Source organism: Elephas maximus, chromosome 25 (genome assembly GCF_024166365.1).
Source record: "Elephas maximus indicus isolate mEleMax1 chromosome 25, mEleMax1 primary haplotype, whole genome shotgun sequence".
Taxonomy (NCBI): domain Eukaryota; kingdom Metazoa; phylum Chordata; class Mammalia; order Proboscidea; family Elephantidae; genus Elephas; species Elephas maximus.
In genome coordinates this window covers 5761264-5786557 of record NC_064843.1, presented here as the reverse complement: position 1 = coordinate 5786557, position 25294 = coordinate 5761264, and the positions used below count along the sequence as shown (strand labels likewise).

General features: G+C 54.6%; 1 protein-coding gene across 4 annotated transcripts; it reads left to right on the top strand.

Moving 5' to 3' along the window:
- The first annotated feature begins 206 nt into the window (after positions 1 to 206).
- SS18L1 (SS18L1 subunit of BAF chromatin remodeling complex) lies at positions 207 to 24829 on the top strand. 4 transcript variants are annotated; one of them, XM_049869602.1, is made up of 12 exons: positions 245 to 331; positions 4107 to 4252; positions 7565 to 7641; positions 8009 to 8093; positions 9644 to 9788; positions 10451 to 10648; positions 12240 to 12404; positions 12858 to 12959; positions 15117 to 15209; positions 16359 to 16478; positions 19650 to 19777; positions 21842 to 24829. In XM_049869602.1, the coding sequence occupies exons 3-12, from the start codon at positions 7565 to 7567 to the stop codon at positions 21866 to 21868; spliced, it is 1140 nt and encodes a 379-aa protein (XP_049725559.1). In that variant the 5' UTR covers positions 245 to 331; positions 4107 to 4252; the 3' UTR covers positions 21869 to 24829. The 4 variants fall into 4 exon arrangements, with proteins under 4 accessions (XP_049725557.1, XP_049725559.1, XP_049725560.1 ...); XM_049869603.1 differs by having other exon boundaries at positions 255 to 331; positions 4086 to 4252; XM_049869601.1 differs by lacking the exon at positions 245 to 331 and adding an exon at positions 727 to 1611 and having other exon boundaries at positions 4086 to 4252.
- The last annotated feature ends 465 nt before the right edge of the window (positions 24830 to 25294 follow it).

The following is a 25294-nucleotide window of genomic DNA, read 5'->3' as shown; positions in this document are numbered from 1 at the left end:
GCGCGGCGAGAGCGGCGACGGCGGGTGCGGCGCGCGGGACAGGCGGCGGAGCGCACGGCGCGGGGCGCTGAGATAGGATCGGCGGCGCGCGGGGCGGTGGACGGGCAGGCCGGGGTACGAGGCGGAGGCGGCGGCCCGGGCGAGCCCACCGCGCGGCGCCCCCCGCCCGCCCCGCCCCCACCGCTGCGGAGACAGAGCGTCCTCGGACGCCGCGCGCGGCCAGAGAATAAGCCCCATGAGCCAGGGCTGAACCTCTGCCACCATGTCCGTGGCCTTCGCGTCCGCCCGACCGAGAGGCAAAGGCGAGGTCACGCAGCAGACCATCCAGAAGGTGGGCCGCGGGCCGGGGCGGGCGCGGGGGGCGCAGGGCCGGAACAAAGCGCGGGCGCTGCCGCACCGAGGCCGCCCCCCGCGCCCCTCGCAACGCTCTCGGGTGCGACCGCCGAGGCGCGCCGCCTGCGCCAACTTTGTGGGGGGCGCGCCGGCCCGGGTGGGTGCGGGGGTGCCCGGTTCCCCAGGACGCAGCCGGTGTCCGCGGTGCTTGCCGGAGCCAGCCCGGGTCATGCCGGGGACAGGGTGCCGGGGACAGGGTGCCGCCGCCCGCGGGGCTGGGGACAGGGTGTCTCGGGGCCGGGCAGGAGCAGGGCTGATCGCGCTCGGTTGCAACCTGGGTGGCGAAGCGGCGGCGGCCACTTGCTTCTGCTCGCACGTTGGCGAGTGGAGAGGGGCCGGGTGGGCCTGGGGTGCATGGCTGGGGCGGCACGCAGCCTTTTCACAAAGGTGCTGACGCTTGGAGCCAGGAAGGGTCGGAGCAAAGTGTGGGGATCTCGTCCCCGAAGCCCCGCGCGTGAAGTCCACTTGCTCACCAGTGCGCCACCACCTCGTACTCGCATGTAACATTCTTTTTAGCGTGACACCCTGGCCTGCTTTTTCAGCTAACAGAAACTTTGTAGATTTGCCTCACAGCGTTCCTTCTCGTTTTACAAGCTTGGCACTGCAGTTTTCTAGGGATATCATTGATCTAGGCTTAGGAACGTGTTTAACAAATGCTTTTTAGACAAAAGCCTGTAGTTTTGAAAGGGAGACTTGGGATGTCTTATTGTTTCTTATTAGAAGACTCGCTCAGAAGGGAATCCGAGGCAGGCATTCCGCTTTAATCTCCACAACGTCATTTGTAGCTACATCGTTTTCTTTTCTGAACTTTTGATTCCGTTATCATTCTTCCTGCGGGTTCCCAGGAGCGTCCAATTTTCCTTCGGGGTGCACTTTGCTGACTGTGCCCTGTGTTCTTTGGTAATCTGCTGGGTCCTCGTGGAGGTGGCCCTCAGTCTGTGACTTGTCGTCGTATAAACGTTACTACATTAGCTGGCGTTAGGTGTTCAATGATTTTAACAAACAAGGAGCCTCAGCAGATTGAGAAGCAGTAGAAATGCAGATCTCAGAGTGTGGCGTTTTAATTGTGTAATAAACATTACTGTAGTGCTTATTGCGTACCAGCCAGGTTCTAACAGTTGTCCAAGTCTTTATTCGTTCTGTTCTTCCAGGTGCTTACTATCTCTTCTGCTTTATAGGTAAGGAAGCTGAGGCATAGAGAGGTTAAGTGCCTGCCTGGTAAGTTGTAGAGCTGGGAGTCGAACCCACACAGTGGAGCTCCAGGGCCCTCTCCAACCATGACACTGACCTTGGGACACTTGGCTAGGCAGAGGGCTGGGCATGTTTTGGCAGTTGAGAGGGGCTCCTGGCACCCTGGTTTTGGGGAGCTTATCTCTGATAAGCACAATCGTCATTCCATCTTTGGCTTCCTGCCCCCCAACTTCTCCAGGCAAGCATGTGTGTTAGTGCGGCCACCCCCAAACACAGTGGTCAGAAAGAGGAGAGCCTACCTTCAGACCCTCAAAAATGGGCTGGCAGCTGGCTTGACCTGTCCAGTCGGCAGTCCACATCCTCCTGCCTGTGCGTTTTGACAGTGAGTCCGTGCCCCCAGAGCTGTTTTACTGGGTTGCCTGGGGGGGTGTGACAGTCTGTGCCTTGCATTCAGAGTGTGGTGTTTGCAATGTGTGGTCGTAGGTATGCGTTGGGGGCGTTGAGGAAAACCAAGGGTGGTGGCGAAGAAGCAGGAGGTGTACGCCTTGTTCTCAGAGCGTATCTGTCGGTGGGATTCTGTTAGGCAAAGTCCTATGCCACCTTCAAGGCCCTACTCAGATGCCTTCTCTCTCTTTGGTTGGCATATGGCCAATATAGCAGTTTGACCCATAGCTTGAGCTCCTGGGCTACTTTCTGTTTGCAGTCTCCTGAGCTCCTGGGCAGGGTGAGGGCTCAGGACATACTAAGGGTGGATGACACTGGCTTTGTCAGTGGGAGTGCTTTTGTTAAGTGGGTGTGTGCGTTTTGGGGGTGTTCGAGACAAGAAACAAATGAAAAGAGGGTCTAGAAGTTTGAGGGAGTCATGGGTCGTCTCATGCAGGGACTGCGTGGAGCAGTCCAGAAAGGCAGGAAAGGCTGGCCTGCCCTGGGGACCTGGGCCCCGTGCTGAGGACATGGTGCAGGGGGAGAAGCAATCAGAAAGTGCTTGGGTGAGAACTGCTGAGCTCGGGGTGCCACTTTGGTGGGCCTTAGCAAATCCAGCAGCCCCTGCACTCAGCTGCCTGGCTGAGTGGCTGGGACCTGTCCTCTGCGCCTCCCCTGCGTCTTGGGACCAGTGTGTCCTGTTGACCAGCACTGCACTCTGGGGAGGGCAGCAGTGTGGCCAGGTGTGGGCATGTAGGAAAGGGCCCTGGGCACGAAGCTCCTCTGGCCTGCTTGGTGCTTCCCTGCTGCTCAGCACACAGTAGTTGCTCAATAAATGCAGCCATTGTTGTTACACTTTGTATGGCATTCTTGATTGTAGGCTGGGGATGAGGTCTTGTCCCTCTGCGTCCCAGCAGCACATGCAGGGCGAGATCGGTACACAGCCCCGGGAGGGGGGGGACGAGGTGGGGACCTGGGGCTGTTTGCCAGTGAGGAGCTGCAGGGGTGGCGCCGTCAGGCTGCCTGGGCCCCTTTCCTTCCCCAGTTTCTTTGTTCTTAAGACCAGAAAGGGTGATGCCCTACCCAGCATCCCAGAGCATGAGTGGGCCAGCCCTGCTCCAGTGTCCTGCGTGCGCAGGAGCAGGGGGTGGGGACGTGGGGAAGGGATGGCCAGCTGGGTGGCGGATGGGCCTCAGGTAAGGGATGGGCATCCAGGCAGAGGGTGGGTGCCCTGGTAAGGGATGGGCGTCCAGGCAGAGGGTGGGTACCCAGGTAAGGGATGGGTGTCTGGACAGAGGGTGGGTGCCTTGGTAAGGGATGGGTGTCTGGACAGAGGGTGGGTGCCCAGGTAAGAGATGGGTGTCCGGGCAGAGGGTGGGTGCCCTGGTAAGGGATGGGTGTCTAGTCAGAGGGTGGGTGCCCTGGTAAGGGATGGGTGTCTAGTCAGAGGGTGGGTGCCCTGGTAAGAGATGGGCATCCAGGCAGAGGGTAGGTGCCCAGGCAGGGGATGGGTGTCCGGGCAGAGGGTGGGTGCCCTGGTAAGGGATGGGTACCTAGGAAGGGGGGGTTCACGTTGGGTAGGGACGGGCTCTTTGGTTAGAAAGGTGAGCCGGCTGTTCACAGAATGAGACTGTTCCCCCAGCTGTGAGTGGTCCAGGGACACCCCCAGCTTCCCACTAACATTGCTAATTGACAGTTTTTAGTGAGTTGTTACAGAAAGCTTGCTGCCCAAAAGTAGAGTCCCCCCTGCCAAGGGAAACACCAGCTACCTATATTTACATCCCCAGGGATGGAGAGGGGGTGATCTCCTGGGAGGGAGTAGGGGTGGGGTCCCAGGAAGCCACAGGAGCCCAGCCAGGGGTGCTGAGCAGCCTTGGCTGGCTTCTTGGTCATCTTCTGTGCTTGAGTTGCCCCCGTGAGGGAGCCACCCTGCCTTGCAGTGGGTTACTCAGTATGGCCCGTCTAGCCATAGTCTTTGTGATTCATACACAATCACTGAGTAGGACAATGCAAATAAAGTGTAAGTAAGGTGTATGGAATTCTAACAAGGGGATTGGTCAGTTTTCCTATCTCACTAGGCTTAATATGAGTTATTCCAGAGGCAGGAAGGGAGGATCTCACCACCACCAAGAAAGAAGAGCCAGGAGTGGACTGTATCCTTTGAACCCGGGATCCCTGCACTGAGAAGCTCCTGGAACCAGGAGAGAGCGAGCGAGCAAGTAAAGGAGCTGTAACACCAGAGACGGTGAGAATTGGTGGCAGCAGAGGCAGGAGATGGCACGGTGGGTTTCCTGGCCCACAGAGCAAAATTGCTGAGCACCTTCGGGCAGGAGGCCGCTGGTGGAGTAGGGTGCCTCTGGGCGCTTGGTGGAGCTAGGTTTGCTGACTCATGGAGCTGGAGCTGAGTGCCTTCAGGCAGAGGCTTGCTGGTGGAGTAGGGTGCCTCTGGGTACTTAATGGCTGAGTTTAAAGAGCTTTGTAATGCTTGCCTGAGCAGGGCAGAGTCCGAGGGGCCAGAGAGAGGCATGCCTGCAGACATAGCTGAGAAGAGGCTGTCCTGATGGAAGAACTGTATCCTGAGCGTTCCTGAACCTGAGTTGTAGCTCTTACTCCCCTAATAGACCTCGTAGTCTTGAGGGTTGTCTTTGAGTTCTGTGTGACCATCGCAGTGGATTATCAAACCCAACAGCGAAGTAGAGAGTGCCATGAGAGGGACGGTTGGTGTCAGAACTGGCGAAGACGGTGGAGAGAGGAGGCATGTCTGATCTCTGCCTCATAGTGATCAGCCTTGGGCTGTTGATCTAGATTCTTCTTCCCCTTTGTGAAGTTAGAGATCAGGCATCTTGGCGTACACACCCCCACAGCCCTTCAGCTGCGCTTGAATCCAGCACTGTTGAGACTCAGGTGCCACACCTGTGGGCTGAGGGTTGGCAGGACTGCAGAGAGTAAGGTGCAGCCCCTGTGGGTGGGGGAGTGACAAGACAGCAGAGACTCAGGTACAGTCCCCATGGGTGGGAGGTGCAGGACTGCAGAGGCTCAGGTTGGCCCCTGTGGGCAGGGAGGTGGCCGGAAGGCTTTTCCTCTCTCCTGCCAGAAACACCTGGCACCAAGCTCCCTTGCTGGGTGTTCCCCCAAAGCAGGCATTCTCAGAGCCTCTCTGTCTGTGCAGCCCCCTTGTCCTTTTATCTCTCCCTTCTGAAGTGGCTCAGGCTCTGAGATTAGCACCTTGCACCTGCAGCTATGTCTGGAGACTGGCAGCAGAGAGCGAGGGTAGAGCCTGGTCTCTCTCTCTTTCTCTGATTCTGTCTTTCTCTTTCTCTGTCTCTGTTTTCTCGTTTCAGGAGCTTCTTAGCACAGGGATCCCAGGTCCAAAGGACAGGCTCTACTCTTGGCTTTTCTTTCTTGGTGGTGGTGAAATCCTCCCTCAGCTCTGGAGTTGGCTCTCTTTTAAGCCTAGTGGGCTGGCAAAACTCACCAACCCCTTTGTTAGGGTTCCATATACCTTATTTCCATAGCCTCACCCCCACAAGGGCACCATGCACCTTTTTTACGTTTTTAGCAAGCTATCCAGTCACCGTGGTGGGCCACAAGCACCTCGTTTGTATTGTTCCACCCAGTCATTTGGTGGGAGTTACGAAGGTTGGCTAGAAGGGACATTCTAAGTAATTCGCTGCACTGCACAGATTCTCCCAACCACGGAAATCTTGTTTCAGGTATTCCAGCAGGTCTGTTTTCTTGGGGCAGTTCTTCTTGAGTCTTGGGTCTCCCTCCACCATCCTCCTGGACTCCTCTGGCATCTGGTATCATTTTCAATTCCACAGTCCAGTCCAATCCCTGTCTGAAAAGTTGGCTTTGGGAATGGTTCCTGTCTTGGGCCAACAGAAGATCCAGGGATCATGACCACTGGGGTCTTTCTAGTCTCAGTCAGACCATTAAGTCTGATCTTTTTACGAGAATTTGAGGTCTGCATCCCACTGTTCTCCTGCTCCCTCAGGGGTTCTCTGTTATACTCCCTGTCAGGGCAGTCATTGGTTGTGGCCAGGCACCATTTAGTTCTTCTGGTCTCAGGCTGATGTAATCTCTGATTTATGTGGCCTTTTCTGTCTTTTGGGCTTATGATTACTTTGTGTCCTTGGTGTTCTTCATTCTCCTTTGCTGCAGGTGGGTTGAGACCAATTGACGCATCTTAAATGGCCACTTGCTAGCGAAAAACACACTTTTGGAGGCTGGTTAATTGTCCACGTATAGCTGTATCTTACCTCGCCTACCCGCCTCTGTTACTGACCCTTTGCTTTCCCCCTTCTTGAGCTGCTATACTGTGGGTGTTCAGCTTGTGACCTTGGGAGCACCCCTTGTATGGGAATGATCCCTCAGGGTGAAGCGAAGAAGCCCCTCAGGGTGGCTTTCATGGGGAAGGAAGAAAGCCGGTCACGATGGTCCTTCCTTGGTGTACTCTGGGGAGAGCCATCACACCAGCACCTGTGGGCTGCAGCTGTCCTCACCTGCCCAGCAGGCTGACAGGTGGGCCTGCAGGTCAAGCAGTCTGCCCTCTGTGGGGGGAAGATGCTGAGCAGGAGGGAGGAAGTTGTAACTTAAAAACAGAGCAGGAGAACCCAGCCTGGAGGCAGAGGTCAGGGATGGTGAGACACGGATCCACGGAGCCTGTCCTGTGGCGGGGAGGCTCGCTGCTTCAGTTTTCCTGTCTGTGAATGGAGCTATGGGTCCTGCCTCTAAGGGCAGTTTTGAATTAAATGATGTGGGATGAGCCTGGCTTCGGGCCTCAAGAAGGGGGAGGATGGGAGCGGGTAGTGCTCCACGTGATGGAGGGGAGGAGGGAGCGATGAAGGGGAGGAGGGGGTGGAGGGAGTGACGAAGGGGAGGAGGGAATGCCGCGTGTAGGAGAGAATCTCACACACACCAGCAGCCTGCTTGGGATTGGGCAGGGGGCTTGGAAGCAGTGGGACCCCAAGTTCTGGGAGATGCCTTCACAGGGTGAGTGGGGGGGTGGGCAGCCCTTGGGACTGGGATAGGATGCTGGATAGCCAGGCTCAGTGGGGCAGGGGGGCCACCTGCTTTGAGGGAGCCCACCCCTGCAGCAGTGCTGTTCCTGCCCCTCCCCCAGGCCGATCGCAGCCTCCGTTGGGAGCAGGCTGCTTTCCCTGGGGTGGCACTCTGTCTGCCCCTGTGGGGGCTGCTCCCCATTCCCCATCTTCTGTGGTCTGATTTGTGGGTCTGTCATACCTGTAGACGTGGGCTTGGAACCTCGTGTAAGCATCCCCAGCCCCCTCCCCCCCAGGGTCCCAGCAGACTCCTGGAGGAGACTTGCTGGGCAGATGCATGGTCAGAAATGGGCAGGGAGCCCAGACGGTTGAGGGCAGCCTGGTCAAGGGCACCCCAAGGGGTCGGAGCAGCAGGGAGCCTGCCCTAGGGTTTGGGGGTGAGCTGTGCTCAAGGGTGGAGTCCCCAGCACAGACCTTGGTAAGTGCCTCAGCTGAGGTTGCATGTGACAACAGTGTCCCCCCCCGCATCCCCCCCCCACATTCCCGTGTCCCCGCAGATGCTGGACGAGAACCACCAGCTGATCCAGTGCATTCTGGACTACCAGAGCAAGGGCAAGACAGCCGAGTGCACCCAGTAAGTGCCGCCTGCTTCTGCCAGCACCGCAGGGACTTCAGGGACATGGAGGTGGGTGGTAGTGGGCCCAGGCTGGCCACTGCTGGATACACCATGGGACAGGGCCCGCTGGACCCCAGGGCCTGATACAGTCAGAGGCGTTCATGTGGGAATGGGGCATTTTCAGAGGCCCCCACGTGTGGAGCTGGCTGCCCAGGGTCAGCAGGAGGAGGAGGGCTTTTTCCCTCACAGCCCCCCACCCCCGTCTTCAGGCCCCTAACTTGTCCCAGGCGATCTCCGGGGCATAGGGCCGTCTTCACTCTGCTTCAGGATCAGCCTGTGACTGTGGCGGTGTTGGCGTCCCCCCCCCCACCCCCGCCCCGTGCAGGTACCAGCAGATCCTGCACCGGAACCTGGTGTACCTTGCCACGATTGCCGACTCCAACCAGAACATGCAGTCCCTGCTCCCGGCCGTGAGTACCGCAACAGGATACCTGAAAGCGGGCAGGGGGGAGTGAGTGGAGAGAAGAAGAGGGGCGACCCCCTGAGGCAGGAGTCAGGGCTGGTGCCCAGCGTCCACCAGAAGGGCAGGGTCTGTACCAGCTGACTGCTGGAGGAACTGAGATACCTCAGAGCTTTCAAGTCAGGGTTCGGGGTTGTCAGCCTCCCCGCCCAGCAGGAAGTCGCCATAGGCTGTTGTGGTGCATGGGTTGGGGATTGTGGGTGGAGACAGTGGGATGGCTGGAGGCCTGTGGCCCACTTGCCTTCGGATGATTTGAGGAGAACTCATGAAAAGGGCTGTTCTCAGAGACTGGGACAGACATTGGTGCTCTAACTGGAGCTGGTACCGTAGACCGGTTTCTGCCCCTGCACTCCAGATGGCCAGGGGAGGGAGCAGGTACTGCAACCAGATGTCAGATCTGTGTCCACTGCTAGTAGGAATGTAAAACAGTGAAGCCGCTGTGGAAGACAGTTTGGTCGTTTTTCAAGAAGTTAAGCATAGAGCTACCACGCCAAGAAATTCAAATCCGTTGTTGTCGAGTCAATTCTGATTCATGGTGACCTTATAGGACAAAATAAAACTGCCTGGTAGGGTTTCCAGGGAGTGGCTGGTGGATTCAAATTTGCCGACCTCTTGGTTAGCAGCCGTAGCTCTTAACCACTGTGCCACCAGGGCTCTGGCATGGAGCTGCTGCATGATCTAGCATTTCCACTCCTGGGCGTGTACCTGGGAGATGAGAAAGAAGGGACTCAGATTCGTGTGCACCAGTGTTCTTGCAGGGCCATGGCAGAGCACAGAACGTGCAGCCGAGTAAACCAATGCAAGGCCTGGGCATGTCAGCAACAAGGCTCAAACAGCCTGTGCAAAGTCCCGGCGGCCGGGGGTACTGAGGCTCATAACAGCCTGTGCAAAAGCCCAGGGGGACTGAGGCTCAGAACAGCCTGTGCAAAGTCCCGGGGGCTGGGGGAACTGAGGCTCAGAACAGCCGGTGCAGAGTCCTGGGGGCCTGGGGAACTGAGGCTCAGAACAGCCTGTGCAAAGTCCCGGCGGGACTGAGGCTCAGAACAGCCTGTGCAATGCCCCGGGGGGACTGAGGCTCAGAACAGCCTGTGCAAAGTCCTGGGGGCTGGGAAGACTGAGGCTCAGAACAGCATGTGCAAAGTCCTGGGGCCTGGGGGTGGGGGGTGGGAGGGCATGGTAGGACCGAGAGATGCAGAGATGGTGAGGCAGCTGAGCCCAAGGGGCAGAGCAAGTGTGGATCAGATGAGGGCACAGTTTGTCCTTTCATCCTAGGAGAAGGGCCCTGCTTTTAGCACTCAAGCATGTTGATAAACTTGATGCTTGTTTAGGTCTTCCCCATCTTGGCCTTGATGCATCCTGGCATTCTGGCCCTTTGGGGGCTCCGTTGTGCCTGGAGTGACAGTGTTGACTATAGACGTTTGTCAGGTGACTGTGAAGTGTAGGGGAAATTCTCCTGGAAGCTGTCCTCGGTCAGACTAACCACCCGCCTGTCGCCCGCAGCCGCCCACCCAGAACATGAACCTGGGCCCGGGAGCACTGTCCCAGAGCAGCTCCGGCCAGGGCCTGCACTCCCAGAGCAGCCTCGGCGACACCATCGGCACGGGCCTGCCCCCCTCCTCCCTCATGCAGGGCCAGATCAGCAATGGTGAGCATTCAGAGAGGCAGGGCTCCCGGTCACCTGGAAACGGGGTCACTGATGAAGGCTCTGGGTGGCACCCCATACCCTGCCCGGGCTGAGACGGCCTTCCCTCTCCTACCTGAAGTCCGGCACAGGTGGCGTGCATGTGCAGAAGGGACTCCTTTCTCTGTTGTGATGCTCAAATTACACCCATCTCAAATGCAGAACGTGGGTCCGTGTTGATCTTCTGTTGCCATTAATGCCATTGAGTTAGTTCTGACTCACAGCAACCCCACGTGTGCAGGATAGAACTGTGCTCCATAGGATTTTCAAGGCTGTGACTTGTGGAAGCGGTTGGCCAGGCCCGTCCTTCCAAGGCTACTCTGGGTGGGTTTCAACTGCAGCCTTCCGGTTAGTAGTCCAGTGCGTCACCGTTTGCACCCCCACGCTCCTCCTGATTGTCTAATAAGCTGCTCCCATTGCTGTCTTTGAGTTGGGAACCATGAAAGTAATTGCCAGTTACACAGTCATCTTGAACTTGGGTTCATGTGGCTTGTTCACTAAGTGACTAGTGTTATTAACCAACATGTCAATCTCCCTTTAAGAATCCCTTGGAGGGGCAGCGTTGGGCGAGCTGCAGAGGTGGTCCTGGCTGCCCAGCCGCCTCACCCATCATTCCCTCCCGGCAGGTCCGAACCACGTGTCCCTGCAGCCGACGGCACAAAGCACACTGCCCACCACTTCCATGAGCCTGTCAGCCAGCAGCCACAGCTCGGGGCCTGGCTACAGCCATGCGGGACCCGCCTCGCAGAGCGTGCCCCTGCAGGGCCAGGGTGCCATCGGCAACTATGTGTCCCGGACTAATATCAACATGCAGTCCAACCCAGGTATCTCCTCTCCTGCCCCCTCCCCGGTCCCAGGGGCCCCTGAGACATGGTCATGTCCCACACTGGGTCCCTGGGGGCGGAGGGAGGGCGCCCTCACGGCAGGCATTGTGCTGCTGCCCCCTCCAGCAGCCTCGGGGGTGCACGGCGCGGGGAGGCAGGGTGTGCACGGGGCTGGCTTGCAGCCTCTGAGGAGGGCGGCGTTTGCTTTGGCCTGGGAGGGGAGGATTGGGCTCACGGAGGCACAGATGTCCCCACGCAGGAAACCGTGTGGCTGGGGTCACAAAAGTAAAAAGCGTTGACGGTCCACAAGTGCCAGCCTGAGGGCTGGGCCTTCTCTGGGGCAGCGGAAACCACCAGAGCTGGGCTGTCAGGATGGTGGCCACTGGCTGCTTGGGGCTGTTGAGCACGAGCCCTAAGTGAGGTGTGCTGTGGGCACCAGAGGCACCCCAGGTTTGAAAGGTTAGCATGAAAAAGACAATGGAAAGGATCTGTTGAAAGTAAAAACGTGGGTGGAAAATGATTTTCTGGACATTTTGGGTCAAAAAAAGTACATTATTAAAGTTGATTTCACCTGTTCCATTCTGATTTTTTCAATGTGAAGTCACACACGTGGCTCAGCTCTGTGGCTCCCATCCTGTTTCTGTTGCCAGCATTTTCTAGAAAGTTCTTAGGGGTGATGTGTCAGACAGGCCTGTAGATGTGGAAGAGTCCACTGTGACTGTAAAACCAGTAGGGCACAGGGGGTCAGAAGTAAGGGTCATGGTCATGGGAGAATTAGAAGAGCCATAGGTCACCGGGGATTAGGAGTAAGGGTCATAGGTCACAAGGGCGTCAAGAATGAGGGTTACATGTCACAGGGTCAGGAGTGAGGGTCATGGGTCACAAGGTGTCAGGAGGGAGGGTTGTGGGTCACGGGTGAGCATCGTGGGGGGGCCAGGAGCAAGGGTTGTAGGTCACGGGGGGGTCAGTAGTGAGGGTCATAGGTCACAAGGAGGTCAGAAGTGAGGGTAATGGGTCACAGGGGGGCCAGGAGCAAGGGTTATGGGTCACGGGTCTGGAGCAAGGATCATGGGTCTTAAGGGTGTCAAGAGTGAGGGTCACAGGTCACAAAGTGTCAAGAGTGAGGGTCGTGGGTCACAAGGGGTCAGGAGTGAGGGTCACAGGTCATGGTTGCAGGTCACAGGGTGTCAGGAGTAAGGGTTGTGGGTCATGGGCCAGGAGCGAAGGTTGGGCTCTTGGGACCAGCCCTGGGGAAGGAGCCGTGGAGCCCTGGTTGGGCTGCCTTGCCGAGGCAGTGGGGGCCTGGTGTGGAGCCGTGGTTGGGCTGCCCTGCCGAGGCAGTGTGGACACGTGCAGTCTTGTTTGCTGTGGGGCCCCCATGGCCCCTGCCCAGCAGTGCTCTGTGTGCTGAATGTTCTATGGGCTGGGGTTCGAGGGGGCAGGACAGTGGTGCACACCCATGGGTGGGAATGTGATTGGAGTTGGGGGGAGGTTGCTGGGAAGACTGTGGTTCACAGGTGAGTGAGCGGGGGGGAGGGCGTGTGCCACTTGGATGATGTCCCCCCAGCCACTTGGGTCCTCATGTCCACAGTGTCGATGATGCACCAGCAGACAGCCACGTCCCACTACAGCTCGACGCAGAGCGGGAGCCAGCACTACCAGGGCCAGTCCTCCATTGCCATGATGGGCCAGAGTGGCCAGGGCAGCAGCCTGATGGGGCAGCGGCCCATGGCACCATACCGGGCCTCCCAGCAAGGTAACGCCCGTCGCATACGCACACCGACACACCCTGGGCTCCAGCTGTTGCTGAGCCCTCGTGCACACTCAGCTCCCCTTCTGTGAGTCGGAGTGGTGCTCCTGCCCAGGGGTGCCTACGAACGAGTCCGTACATGGCTCTGGACCTGGGGCTGCGCTGGGGAGGACAGAGCTTGATGCTGATGGGAGTGGGGCTTGGTGCAGGGTCAGTGCTGGGTGCCATTGTTTTCGTAAGTACCAAGCTTAGAGTGTCAAGGACTGGAGCAGGGGGAGAGCGAGGGGTAGATAGTGAGGCTGTCCTCCCGCCCCCCTGGGTGACATTACAGTGTGTTCTCTGTGAGCTGACTGCCCACTCCGCAGGCCTGCATCTGAGGTTTGTTTAGGATGTCCTCGTCCATAAGGAGAGCACTGTGCAGCGGCTGGCTGAGTGTGACGTGCAGTATCCGGTCCGCAGGCTCATCGCAGCAGTACCTGGGCCAGGAGGAATACTACAGTGAGCAGTACAGCCACAGCCAGGGTGCCACAGAGCCTATGAGCCAGCAGTACTACCCAGATGGTGAGTCGAGGCACAGGGGCCTTAGGCGGGACCCACATGCCTTGGTAGCACTTGTGGGGTTACTGAAGTGGGCCAAGGGGGCCGTGCTGGCTGTGGGAGTAAGCCATCTGGACCTTTTCTCGGTTGCTCCAGTTCAGACTCATAGCCTCTGAAACTCCGTCTGCAAAGCGTCCAAAGCCAGTAGTAAAAACGGTGGCAGTGGCTGTAGACTTCCTCATCTAACCCTGCAAGGGAGAAGAGATAGTCAGCATTGGCACCAGCCCAGTGTTGACTCCCGTAAGGCAGAGATCAGACGTACCTCCTGTCTCCGACATTTTTACCAGTTGTGATACCAGCCATTCCTTCCACAGCACTCTGCTTTTCTGCTGGATTCGATAATTCATTGCAGAGGCCACAAAGAACTCACAAACTATACTCAGAGTTACAGGGTTTATTAGGGAAGTGACAGGTTACAACTTGGGATCAGGAATGACTCAGGATGTAGTTGTTTGGGTCAGGACAGCTTCTTCTTAGCTGTGCCTGTAGGCAGGCCCCTCTCTCAGCCCCTGGGCCCCTTGGCCTGGCCTCTGCCTTGCTTGCGCAAGTGTTTATAAAGCGCCCTAGCTCTGCTGACAAGTGCCCAGAGGCACCCCACTCCAATAGCAAGCCTCCTGCCCGAAGGTACTCGGCTCCATGGGTACTGTTGCTCCATGGGTCAGCACACCCACCATACTGTCTTGCTCAGTGGGTCAAGAAGCTCACCGCACCGTCTCCTGCTGGTTTCCTGGTCCTGCTGCTGCTATATTTCTGCCATCGGTTCTCACTGTCTTGTGTCTTCTCCAATATTAACAGCTTCCTCTGTCTCCTGGGTCTAAGAGGTTCTTAGCACAGGGACCCTGGGTCTGAAGGACGTGCTCCACTCTTCATTCTCTTTCTTGGTGGTAGTGAGGTTCCCCTTCCTGCCTCTGGGGTTGGCTCCCTTTAAGCCGGATGGCAAAACGGACCAGTCCCTTCATTAGGGTTCCTTATACCTGATTTGCATGCCCCCCCCAAGAAGAGTTCTGTGTACCTTATTTGCATTGTTAATCTGTCCAATCCCATTGGTGGGCCACAAGCACCTTATTTGCATAGTCCCACCCAATCATTCTGTGGGAGTCGCAAGACCATGAGTGGTTAGAAGGACCGTATCAAGTAACTCCCTGCAGCGCACCTTGTCTGAGCACGTTTGAGGTTTGGGATGAGACTTGGGCTGGCAACGGGCAGTGCCCGGTTCTAGAGAGAAGCCTCTGGCACATGCCACTGCCACTTAGGGCCCCTCGTTTCATGCAGAGACATGCAGTGTTTTGAGGAGGTGGATGTATGTCCCAGCGTACAGTGATTCAGGAAGGGACCTGATCCTCCGTGACAGTGTGTCTGTTTCTTATAACCGTGTCCTCACTGCCCAGTTATAATTTCCACAAATTATTTCCCTTTTAATCATCACCTTTCATTGGCTTTAAGTTCTAGTCCCCGGGGCTTTTAAAGTGTCCTATAGCATGGCTGGAGCCCTGGTCGCACAGTGGTTCAGAGCTCGGCTGCTAGCCAAAACGTCGGCAGTTCGAATCCACCAGCCACTCCTTGGAAACCTATTGGGCAGTTCTGCTCCGTCCTGTAGGGTCGTTATGAGTTGGAATTGACTTGACAGCATTGGTTTTTTTTTTTGAAAGTGTGTCTTGGACTTGGGAGGTGGAGATGGGGCTTCCCAGAGAGGGTCCCCCCAGCTGGGGAGCAGCAGGTACACGTTGGTGAAAGATTGGCTGTGGGCGAGTGGCAGAGACTGGCTGCAGTGTGAGCATGTCCCTGCAGCATGGTGTGACACAGGACAGGGCCCCCCTGGGTAGATGAGGCAGGAGTGGCAGCCACAGTTCCTGGGTGGTTGTCACCATCAGGCACTTGACACACTTCACTGTCTGCACAAACCAATCATGTCATCCTCACGCTGGCCCACGAGGTAGCAGAGGGAAACTGAGGTGCGGAGCATTGAGGAGCTTCTTCAGGGCGCAGGCTATCTGTGGAAAGTAGTGTTCGCCCCAACTCCGTCTCATACCTGGCTGCTGCCTTGGGTTCCCTTCTGACCCTGTGACCCCCCCCAGGACCAGCCGTGGGGCCTCTGCTGACTGCAGCCCTGTTTCTTTGCAGGCCACGGAGACTACGCCTACCAACAGTCGTCCTACACGGACCAGAGCTACGACAGGGCGTTCGAGGAGCCTGCCCAGCACTACTACGAAGGCGGTAAGGCGCCGGGGGCCCTGGGGTCAGGGCTGTCCTGAGGAAGGGGCAGGTTAAATCTCAAAGAGGGCAGTCGGAGTGCCATTTGGGAAGCTGCATCCACCTCGGGAAGCTCGACATGCCCGCTCTGTGCTGGGACCCCACCCATCAGGTATGGGAAGCTTGAGGTGCCAGCTCTTTGCTGGGACCCCCCCCGCGCCCGCTTAGGTATGGGAAGTTGACATGCCAGCTCTGTGCTGGGACCCCCACTGGCTTATGTGCGTTCACCAAATGGGTGAGGTGTTAACTGGTCATGTTGGCTTGGGTCAGGGGGTGCTCTGCCACTGGTCGGATCCACAGCTGACCAGCTGCTCTAACACACTTCTCACATCTGTGCTTTGGGTGTGTTTAACGTTTGTGTTAGTGTGCTGGGGCTGCTGTAACAAAGTTCCACAAATTCGGATAATTAAAACAACAGGAATTTGTCTTCTTGCTATTGTGGAGGCCCCAAGTCCGAGATCAACAGTGCTTACTTCTGGAGGCTCTGAGGGAGAACCCTTCCTTGACACTCTCCCAGCTTCCGGTGGTTTCAGGCAATCCTTGCTGTCCTTGGCTTGTGGGCACATCACTCCAGTCTCTGCCTTGGTCATCACATGGCATTCTGTCTGACTCAGTGTCCAAGGTTCCTACTTTTAAGAACAGCTGTCATTGGCTTAGGCCCCCTACTCCAGCAGGACATCATGTTACTTAATTATACTCACAGAGACCCTGTTTCACATAAGCTCGTGTTCATGGTTCTCAGAGGTTACGATGGGGACGAGTTGCTTTTAGGGAGCACAGTTCAATCCATAACAGTGGTATTAGTCTTCAGGTCGATTGTGATGTTAACTCTCTCGATTATTTTGGTTTTCTATCTATTGTTCCAAAGCGGTAATAAGAAAATGTAGTGAAACGTTTGGGTCATTGTGGGAAGAAACACATACTGACGCAGCAGACATGGCCCGGGGCCTCTAGGTCACCTGTGCCTTGAGTGCACAAGTGCGCCACCTCTCAGGTCTGGCACCGAGCTTGGCATTTCCTTCTTTGCTGCCAGGAAACTCAAAGTACAGCCAGCAACAGGCCGGCACCTCTCAGGTCTGGCCCTGAGCTTGGCATCTCCTTCTTTGCTTCCAGGAAACTCTCAGTACAGCCAGCAGCAGGCCGGCTACCAGCAGGGGACGGCCCAGCCGCAGACATACTCCCAGCAGCAGTATCCCAACCAGCAGAGCTACCCCGGGCAGCAGCCAGGCTACGGTAGGAGACCCCACACAACCACCCAGGGTGCCACATACGGTCATACACTATCACGCCGTCGTTTGAGGGGACTGGTTTTGTTTTTTTTTTTTTAATTGTGATTTAAATGAAAGTTTGCAATTCAAGTCAGTTTCTCATACAAAAACTTATACACACGTTGTTATATGACCCAAGTTGCTCTCCCTACAACGTGACAGCATACTCCTTTTCTCCATCCTGTATTTCCCATGTCCATTCAACCTGCTTCTATCTCTCTCTGCCTTCTCATCTCGCCTCCAGACAGGAGCTGCCCACATAGTCTAACGTGTCTGCTCGAGCTAAGGTTTATTCCTCACCGGTATCATTTTATGTTTTATAGTCCAGTCTAATCTTTGTCTGAAGAATGAAGAGTTGGCTTCGGGAATGGTTTTAGTTTTGGGCTAACAGAGAGTCCCGGGGCCATGACCTCTGGGGTCCCTCCAGTCTCAGTCAGACCATTAAGTCTGGTCTTTTTACTAGAATTTGAGGTCTGCATCCCACTTTTCTCCTGTACCATCAGGGATTTTCTGTTGTTTTCCCTGTCAGGGCAGTCATTGGTAGTAGTCGGACACCATCTAGTTCTTCTGGTCTCAGGCTGATGGAGTCTCTGGTTTATGTGGAACTTTCTGTCTCTTGGGCTCATAATTACCTTGTATCTTTGGTGTGCTTTATTCTCCTTCGCTCCAGGTGGGCTGAGATCAATTAATGCGTCTTAGATGACCGCTTGCTAGCATGTAAGACCTCAGGGGGACACTTTTTAATAAGCTTTTTGTTTTGGAATGATTTTAGATTTATAGAAAGTTGCAGGGTAGGACAGAGCTCCCAGGTCCCCTGTCGTTAACGTATTACGTGGCTGTGATTCAGCTGTCACAGTGAAGAAACCAACATGGGCACGACACCACTCATTTAACATTGGGCTTTATTCTAGTTTTCCATTAATTCTCTCTTCTGTCCTGGGACCCCATCTGGACTCCATGTCACAGTTAGTTGTCCAGTCTCCTCTGGGCCATGACAGTTTTTCATACTGTCCTTGGTTTTGATCACCTTGATAGTTTTAAGGAGAGCTGGTCAGGTGTTTTTTAGGAGGCCCCTTTGGGTTTGTCAGATGTTTTTCTCGTGGTTACACTGGGGTTGTGGTTCTTGTGGGGAGGACTAGGGGGCGAAGTGCCCTTTTGTCACACCATACCAGGGGCCACCTGACATCCACACATCACTGGGGAGGTTCACCTTGATTACCTGGCTAAGATGGGGTTGGCCAGGTATCTCTGTGAAGTCACTCTGTGCCCTTCCCCTGTCTTTGTAGGCGAGTCAGAGTCCAGCCCACACTCGGGAGTGGGAGGGTGGTGGGCATTAATCCCACATCATAGAGGGGAGCGTCAACGTGTACTTTCGGGGTTCTTCTGCATGGGAGTGTTATGTTTTCTCCGCCATTTACGTATCTATTCAGTCACTTCCTGTCAGTGTGAATTCACACACACTCACACTCTGGGCTATTACCCAGTGCTACGCCTTTGTTTGGTTACCTGCGTTGCTCCTGCACTGGCCCTGAAGGTGGCCCTGGGCCCCCTCTTTTTGTACTCCTGGCCCTCCTCACTTTCTGGCACCACCAAGTGCTCCAGGTCCTCTTGCTTCCCTGCTCTGGAACCCACCACCTCCCCCAGGAGCCCTGGTTTCTTTGCTTGGAAAATGACCTGGGCACAGGTGGGCATTTATTGAGCTCCAGTTTTACGTACGTGTCCCCCAAAGCAGCCAGGTGTTGGCCAGTGTTGCCATGGCTCCTCCCTTATTGGCCTTGTCTGGCCCTCGAGGGTTTGCTAATGCAGGACTGGGCCAGCAGCCTGCTGGAGATATGGTGAGGGCGCCCACGTCCACAGGGCTGCATTGGGACACAAGGAAGTGAGCAAGGGCCTTTTGAGCTTCGGGGCGGGGGGCGGGGGTCATGTTCACCAGAAAAAGGAAATGGGCAAAAGTGAAGACGTCCACTCTCACTAAGGTCCAGTCATCCGAGGAAAGCAAAAGGCGTTGGCAGGACCACAAGCCGCATCTGCCTGGAGCTATCTAGGCCTTGACCCCCTCCCCAACCCCGGGCAGCGTCTACCACTCACCATGGACGAGAGGCTCTCCCCACATTTCTGCCCATCCCCGAGGTGCACCTCAGCTTGCTCAGTGCTCAGGACCTCCCGTGAGGCTGTCACTGGGGGTGGCTTTCTTGTGTGGTGGTCACACAGGTGACCACGTTCAGAATGCACAGTCAGAGCCTTTGTGGAGGATGGGGTCAGTGTGACGTGCATCGGCTCAGTGAAGAGTTTGAGTGGCAGTGAGTATTCACATGACACTCGTGGGTGTCACAAACCCGGAACCCTTCATTCAGCCAGGGACGCACACGGATACTCCATCACCTAGGCCCTGTTCACACCTGTTCTCTGCCTCCGCTCTGCTGGTAGGGCCTAACTCGTGTTCCCAGGGGCCCCCAGCAGTGCCTTGGCCCTCAGGCCCAGCTCCCACCTCGTTAAGGGCAGGGCTTGGGGAAACGCCCATGGGGCTTGACCACAGTCACCCTGAGAAGCATTTGGGAAGCTTTTGAAAAACAAGGGGCCAGACCCCCCAGGCAGGTGACAGAGTCTCAGTTCTCGGGGTGGGCCCGTAGGCCAGGGTTTTGTTTTTGGTTAAGTTCACGGGATTCTGATATATGCTGAGGAAGGAGAGCCACACTGATAGGTTTTTTCCAGCCTTTGACTAGATGTCTTGGCTGTGACTGATTAAATTGCCTTTATGGATTCTATCCAAAACCTTACCGTTCACAGAATCGATCACCGGATCTTGTGATTTTTAATTAAGTAACGTATTTACAGTAGCCACCATCACTGACAGAAACCGATTTCAGAACAAATAGGACACAGCTTTGTCAGCACTCCACCCACCTGCTTCCAGGAAGCACAAGTGTGCAGAGAGGCCCTGGAGGCATGCCGAAGGGTGGAAGGATTCATCCCAGCCTCACAGGGGACCTAGAGAGCACAGGGCACCCAGCAGATTGGCGAGGGGGTTAGGTGGGGTGGTTGAGCACTTTCACTGTCTGGATTTCATGTGGTGCAAAGGCAGATAACAGGTCTTAGAGACTCGGTGTGTCACTTGGCTCCTGGTATATCTCCTCAGGGCCTGCCCAGGGTGCCCCCGCGCAGTATTCCAGCTACCAACAAGGACAAGGCCAGCAGTACGGAAGCTACCGGTCATCTCAGACGGGACCGTCCGCGCAGCAGCAGAGGCCATATGGCTACGAGCAGGCAAGCTTCCGCAGTGTTTCCAGGCGTGGGCATCTGCCATGTCTGTCGAGATGCAGTGACGATTCTCTAGTGGTCATGAGGAGTGATGAGACAGGGCTCATGGGCTTTCAGGGCCCTTCTGGAATGTTAATTCTGTGCTTACAAGGCCCACATGCTCAGTTCTACAGGCACACTCACCTTGCCACTGAGCTTACTGTTGCCTCAGTAGGTGTGAGTCCCTCGTCCATTGGCTCACCCCTGCAACAAGCATTTGCTGAGGGCCCGCCCCAAGCTATCCCCCTACCCTGAGCCCAGGATGCAGTGGTGGCAGACACGGCTGCCACGCCGCAAGAGCTCACAGCCTGCTCTGGAGGGCTGCTCACTCAGTAGGCCAGACTTTATCCTGCAGGCTGGGGCCAGGGGCTGGGCCATTCTTCCTTCCCATCCCTATCATTGTAGGTGCCCAGGAAACCTTGCTGATCAGCTGGGGCTGAGAATCCAGCACCCAAGGAGCCTTCCCCTCTTCCAGCCTCACTGGGCATGTGCCCTAGTCCTCTTTCTTTCAGATTTCACATGGACTGAAATCGTTACCCTGGCTATCCCCACTGCCATGTCAGCATGCCGGGCTGGTGATACCGATTGTGTGTGGCTGTGGGCCCGTCGGGTGTCCGCTGAGGCAGTGAGATAGTGATGAGGCTTCCTTTGTTACATGTTGGTGTGAGGACCTCATGGCATAGCGAGCGCAAGCATACGACTGGCTGACAGGCCTCTCCGACCTGAGTCCTTGGCTGCAGGGTTGGACCAATGAGTCTTTGTCAACTGAGTTCTTGGCCGCAGGGTTGGACCAATGAGTCTTTGTGACCTGAGTCCTTGGCCACAGGGCTGGACCATTGAGTCTCTGTGACCTGAGTCCTTGGCCTCAAGGTTGGACTAATGAGTCTCTGTGACCTGAGTCCTTGGCCTCAAGGTTGGACTAATGAGTCTCTGTGACCTGAGTCCTTGGCGGCAGGGTGGACCAGTGAGTCTCTGTGACCTGAGTCCTTGGCCTCAAGGTTGGACTAATGAGTCTCTGTGACCTGAGTCCTTGGCCGCAGGGTTGGACCAGTGAGTCTCTGTGACCTGAGTCCTTGGCCACAGGGTTGGACTAATGAGTCTCTGTGACCTAAGTCCTTGGCCGCAGGGTTGGACCAGTGAGTCTCTGTGACCTGAGTCCTTGGCCTCAAGGTTGGACTAATGAGTCTCTGTGACCTGAGTCCTTGGCGGCAGGGTGGACCAGTGAGTCTCTGTGACCTGAGTCCTTGGCCTCAAGGTTGGACTAATGAGTCTCTGTGACCTGAGTCCTTGGCGGCAGGGTGGACCAGTGAGTCTCTGTGACCTGAGTCCTTGGCCTCAAGGTTGGACTAATGAGTCTCTGTGACCTGAGTCCTTGGCCGCAGGGTTGGACCAGTGAGTCTCTGTGACCTGAGTCCTTGGCCTCAAGGTTGGACTAATGAGTCTCTGTGACCTGAGTCCTTGGCGGCAGGGTGGACCAGTGAGTCTCTGTGACCTGAGTCCTTGGCCTCAAGGTTGGACTAATGAGTCTCTGTGACCTGAGTCCTTGGCCGCAGGGTTGGACCAGTGAGTCTCTGTGACCTGAGTCCTTGGCCGCAAGGTTGGACTAATGAGTCTCTGTGACCTGAGTCCTTGGCCGCAGGGTGGACCAGTGAGTCTCTGTGACCTGAGTCCTTGGCCGCAAGGTTGAGCCAATGAGTCTCTGTGACTGGAGTCCTTGGCCGCAGGGTGGACCAATGAGTCTCTCTGACCTCTGGGTCCTTGGCCGCAGGGTTGGACCAATGAGTCTCTGTGACCTGAGTGCTTGGCTGCAGGGCTGGACCAGTGAGTCTCTGTGACCTGAGCTCTCGGCCCCAGGGTTGGACTTTCAGGGAGTCCGTCCCTGCCCTGTACAGAGATACTGGTGCCTACTTGTTGGGTGTCTGTGTGTCTCTCTGTGTCCTCCCACCTCGTCCTGGCTGTTGGCCCCGGGTGGGTTGGGGCCTTATACACGCTCACCCTGGAGGTATAACACGTTGTCTTCATCTCTTTTAGGGCCAATATGGGAACTACCAGCAGTAAGGGACGTGCGTTCTTGTCGGTGCCCTTGCAGCAGTGTGTCTATCTGGGGAGCGGATGGGCCAGCAGCAGTTCTGATGAGCTGTGATCCGTGGGTTCCCTCTGCCCAATGCAGCGTCTGCATGCGAAGCTCATTTCATGCTGGCTATGACACTGGGCGTGCTCGCTGGCACAGGCCACGCTTGAATGGTGTGACATATTTGGTGCTGTGTAGAGTATTGTGTGTTGATACGATGGAGAGGTTGTCCTTTCTCACATCCCCTTCCTTGATGTTTCTAGTTAGTTGTAGGGTCATGTCACCAGAGCACCCTGTGTCCAGCGATGGGAAAGACCTCGACGCTTAGTCCGTGTATCCATATAGCAGGCCTCAGGTCTGGGTTCTCTGCTTGTGCAGCTTTCCTGAGGTGAGCTGTAAACTTCTCTCTAGCTGGCCACACTGCATGTTGACACACGCAGCCCTGACATGGCCTCTTCTGTGCCATAGGGGAGCGTTCTTCTGTGTGGGGTCAGCTGCTGTCACAACACACGGGACAAACGTGTGCCATTGTTGGAGAGGCTGTGAACGGTCATTCCCAGAGCTTGCTCATTACCTGTGTCTCACACTGATTGTTTTTCCAGAAAGTTCCATGTATTTGATTCAGATGTAAAGAGGGCTCAGTGACTATGTTCCAAATAAGCATGAATCCACAAAGGCAACATATGGTCAGCATAACTAGGGAGAGTGGAGTGACCACCAGAAAGCCATTCCCTGGAAATCAGGGCATCGGAGATGACTCTGGCTTTGGCCCTTGTTTATCTGATGCCCATTTCTGCAGTCTGAATGTTTAGTATACCCAATTCTAAATTTAGAGATAAATTTAAATATTGGTACCAAATGTTCCAAACCATTGGCAAGTTGTTTATATTATTTTTTCCAGGACCTACTTGTTCAGATCTGCAAGCAAGTGTTCCTTTTCTTTTAGGGATATCTGAAATGCACGTCCTATTTTTTAAAAGGAACCCCAATAACTTTACTGTATTCTTCCTCATGAAAAGTAAAAGTTATGTGGAGAAATTTGAGTAATTTTTACATTCCTGGGATATTCTATCCTACTCAGACTGTGCAGACATTCACAACAGCTCACTTGGAGAGAAGTGTGATCAAAGGAAAACTCTGACATTGCCACTAATGTGTAGAGTGAATATTTGATCTACTTTTACTTCGGTAATAATATCCATATTGGCTGTGAATCCTTTAAAAAATAAGTGCTTCAGATAAACGTTGAGGTACTTCCAAGAACTACCAAGGGGATGCAAAAAATATCCAATTCTGGATATGTCAGGTCTGCTAAAGATAATGCTTTCCTTTGATAAGCTTTATATTTAAAAAATTAAAAAGCAATTCTTTATCCAGAGTGAGTTCGTGCTTTACGGTTTACGAGGTACGTGTGTTTCTCACTTGAACGAGTCTTGGCAGACTACACTGGAATAGGAAGCGGTGATGGGTCCCACTCAGATGAGGACAGGCTCAGATGAAGGCTCGCCCCCAGCCCCGCCCAGTGTGCAGTGCTGTTCTGGGACACACTGCCCATGTTCACGGGATGTCAGTGTGCAGTGCTGTTCTGGGACACACTGCCCATGTTCACGGGATGTCAGTGTGCAGTGCTGTTCTGGGGAGTTCTCAATTGCTAAATGGAGAGGGTATTAGCAGTCTCACTTAGGGATCCATCTCTCTCGATTTTGTTCTTTTCCTTCCTGACAATTTTCATGTAACTAATTTGCAGACTCAACTGGGGATTAAAATTTCCCGTTGAAAATGTTAAACAATGTAGAAAACTGTGAAAATACCATTTATTTTTATTCCTTGCCAGTCTGGGAATATGCCTTTTGTGTGTGCGTGTGTGTGTGTGTGTGTTTTTTAAAGTGCTGTAGTAATACTTTTGGGGAAAAAAAAAAAAAGTATCCCAAAACTTCTTTAAAAACAGAGTATCTCAAAACTTCCATCTGAAATGTCTTACGTTAAGTTCTTGAATGTTGTGTACATATCTAAAAAAGCACTTTGCAAAACAGTTTGTACATTTATTTCCTAATTTATATATGATTTTTTGGTGTTAATATATTTAATGATTAATAACAGAGTATTTAATGTGTTACCCATTTTTATGTAATATTGTATTGTGGGGACAAAGTGACGCCAGCAGTTCTTTTTCGTTAATTGTATCTCCTGTAACATGAATGTTTGAAAAAGGCTTAGGCTGAAATGCATCGTTTGTGCAGTGTGGTTGGTGGCGCTTGCTGTTTATGACTACTGGGGAAGGCCGGTGACAACGCAGAGGAAGACTCGGAAGTTAAAGTCCATTCTTCCCACTCTTGTCTTACATCCAGCAAGTAGTGGGTTTGAAAAATGACCACAGTATTCAGAAGTGCTGACAAGTTTATGTTGGTATGCAAAAGCTCCTTACCCGTTAGGGTTTGCCGTTGAACCAGTGGTATCTTTGGACTTAGCATATTAAAAATTACCCTACAACTCATGTCGAGAGCCATTATGAACTGTATTAAGGTGGACGAGATCTTCTAGGAGCTCCAGAGAAGCCTTAATGTGCTCTTTTAGTTGGGGGGCTACATGAGCCTCTGATTCTCTCAGTTTATACGTGTGTAGGTCTGAATGTTGGGCGTCCATTCAGAGCTGTAAAAAGAGGAAGACTGCTTCCATTTTCATTTTAAATTTCATCATTACTTCGTTTCTTTATTGAACAGGCCAAACTTAATCGTGAGTACATTTTTTTTTAAACATCCTTTTTTTCAGTCGGAGTTTGGTGTATAAATTGTTAATGCTTTTGGTGTAATCTATTAATAAACTGGTTCTTCAAAAACCATCCCATCAAGTGAGTTTTTTTGAAGTTCACAGGATTTGATGCACTTGCAAACACCAATTGGTAGGGCCCTGTTGACTGTAATGAGGTCTCAATTGAGAATCACCTTTCAGGGAGAACCCTGACCCCTGGGCAGAGTCCAGATGCACTCACCCTCTATTCTTCACCCAATGGGAAGCGGCCTGTGACAACGTGGTGTCTCAGGATAACGTTGAAGTGTGCGGTGTAGGGACTGGACAGAAGGTGTAGGCTTGCTGGCTGTCGGTTCCCATTGTTTATACAACGGCTCCCAGCTGTTTTGTTTGATCCTTAGGGCGGCATGGGTGTCTTTATCAGACAGTGTGTTGAAAGAAGGATCAAGAGTTAGGTAACATCGGGGATTTGATGGGGAGATGCGGTCCGGTGGCATTGCTGAGCAAGGACAATGGAGAAATTGAGTTAGCGTCCTGCAGGGAAGCGAGGCCTCGGCGCTGAGCTGAGGGAAGCCTTTCTCTATCCCTTCCCACCTCCCTTCATGAAGTGCTTCTCCGCCGCTGTCCGTCTGTCCAGTGCGACCTCCGGGGGTCTGCCCAGGCGG

Coding starts and splice junctions, on each gene's coding strand:
- SS18L1 (XM_049869600.1), top strand. CDS start 263: ATGTCCGTGGCCTTCGCGTCCGCCCGACCGAGAGGCAAAGGCGAGGTC. Junction 12,960..15,116: donor CCAGCAGTACTACCCAGATG/GTGAGTCGAGGC, acceptor GTTTCTTTGCAG/GCCACGGAGACTACGCCTAC. Junction 19,778..21,841: donor GGCCATATGGCTACGAGCAG/GCAAGCTTCCGC, acceptor CATCTCTTTTAG/GGCCAATATGGGAACTACCA.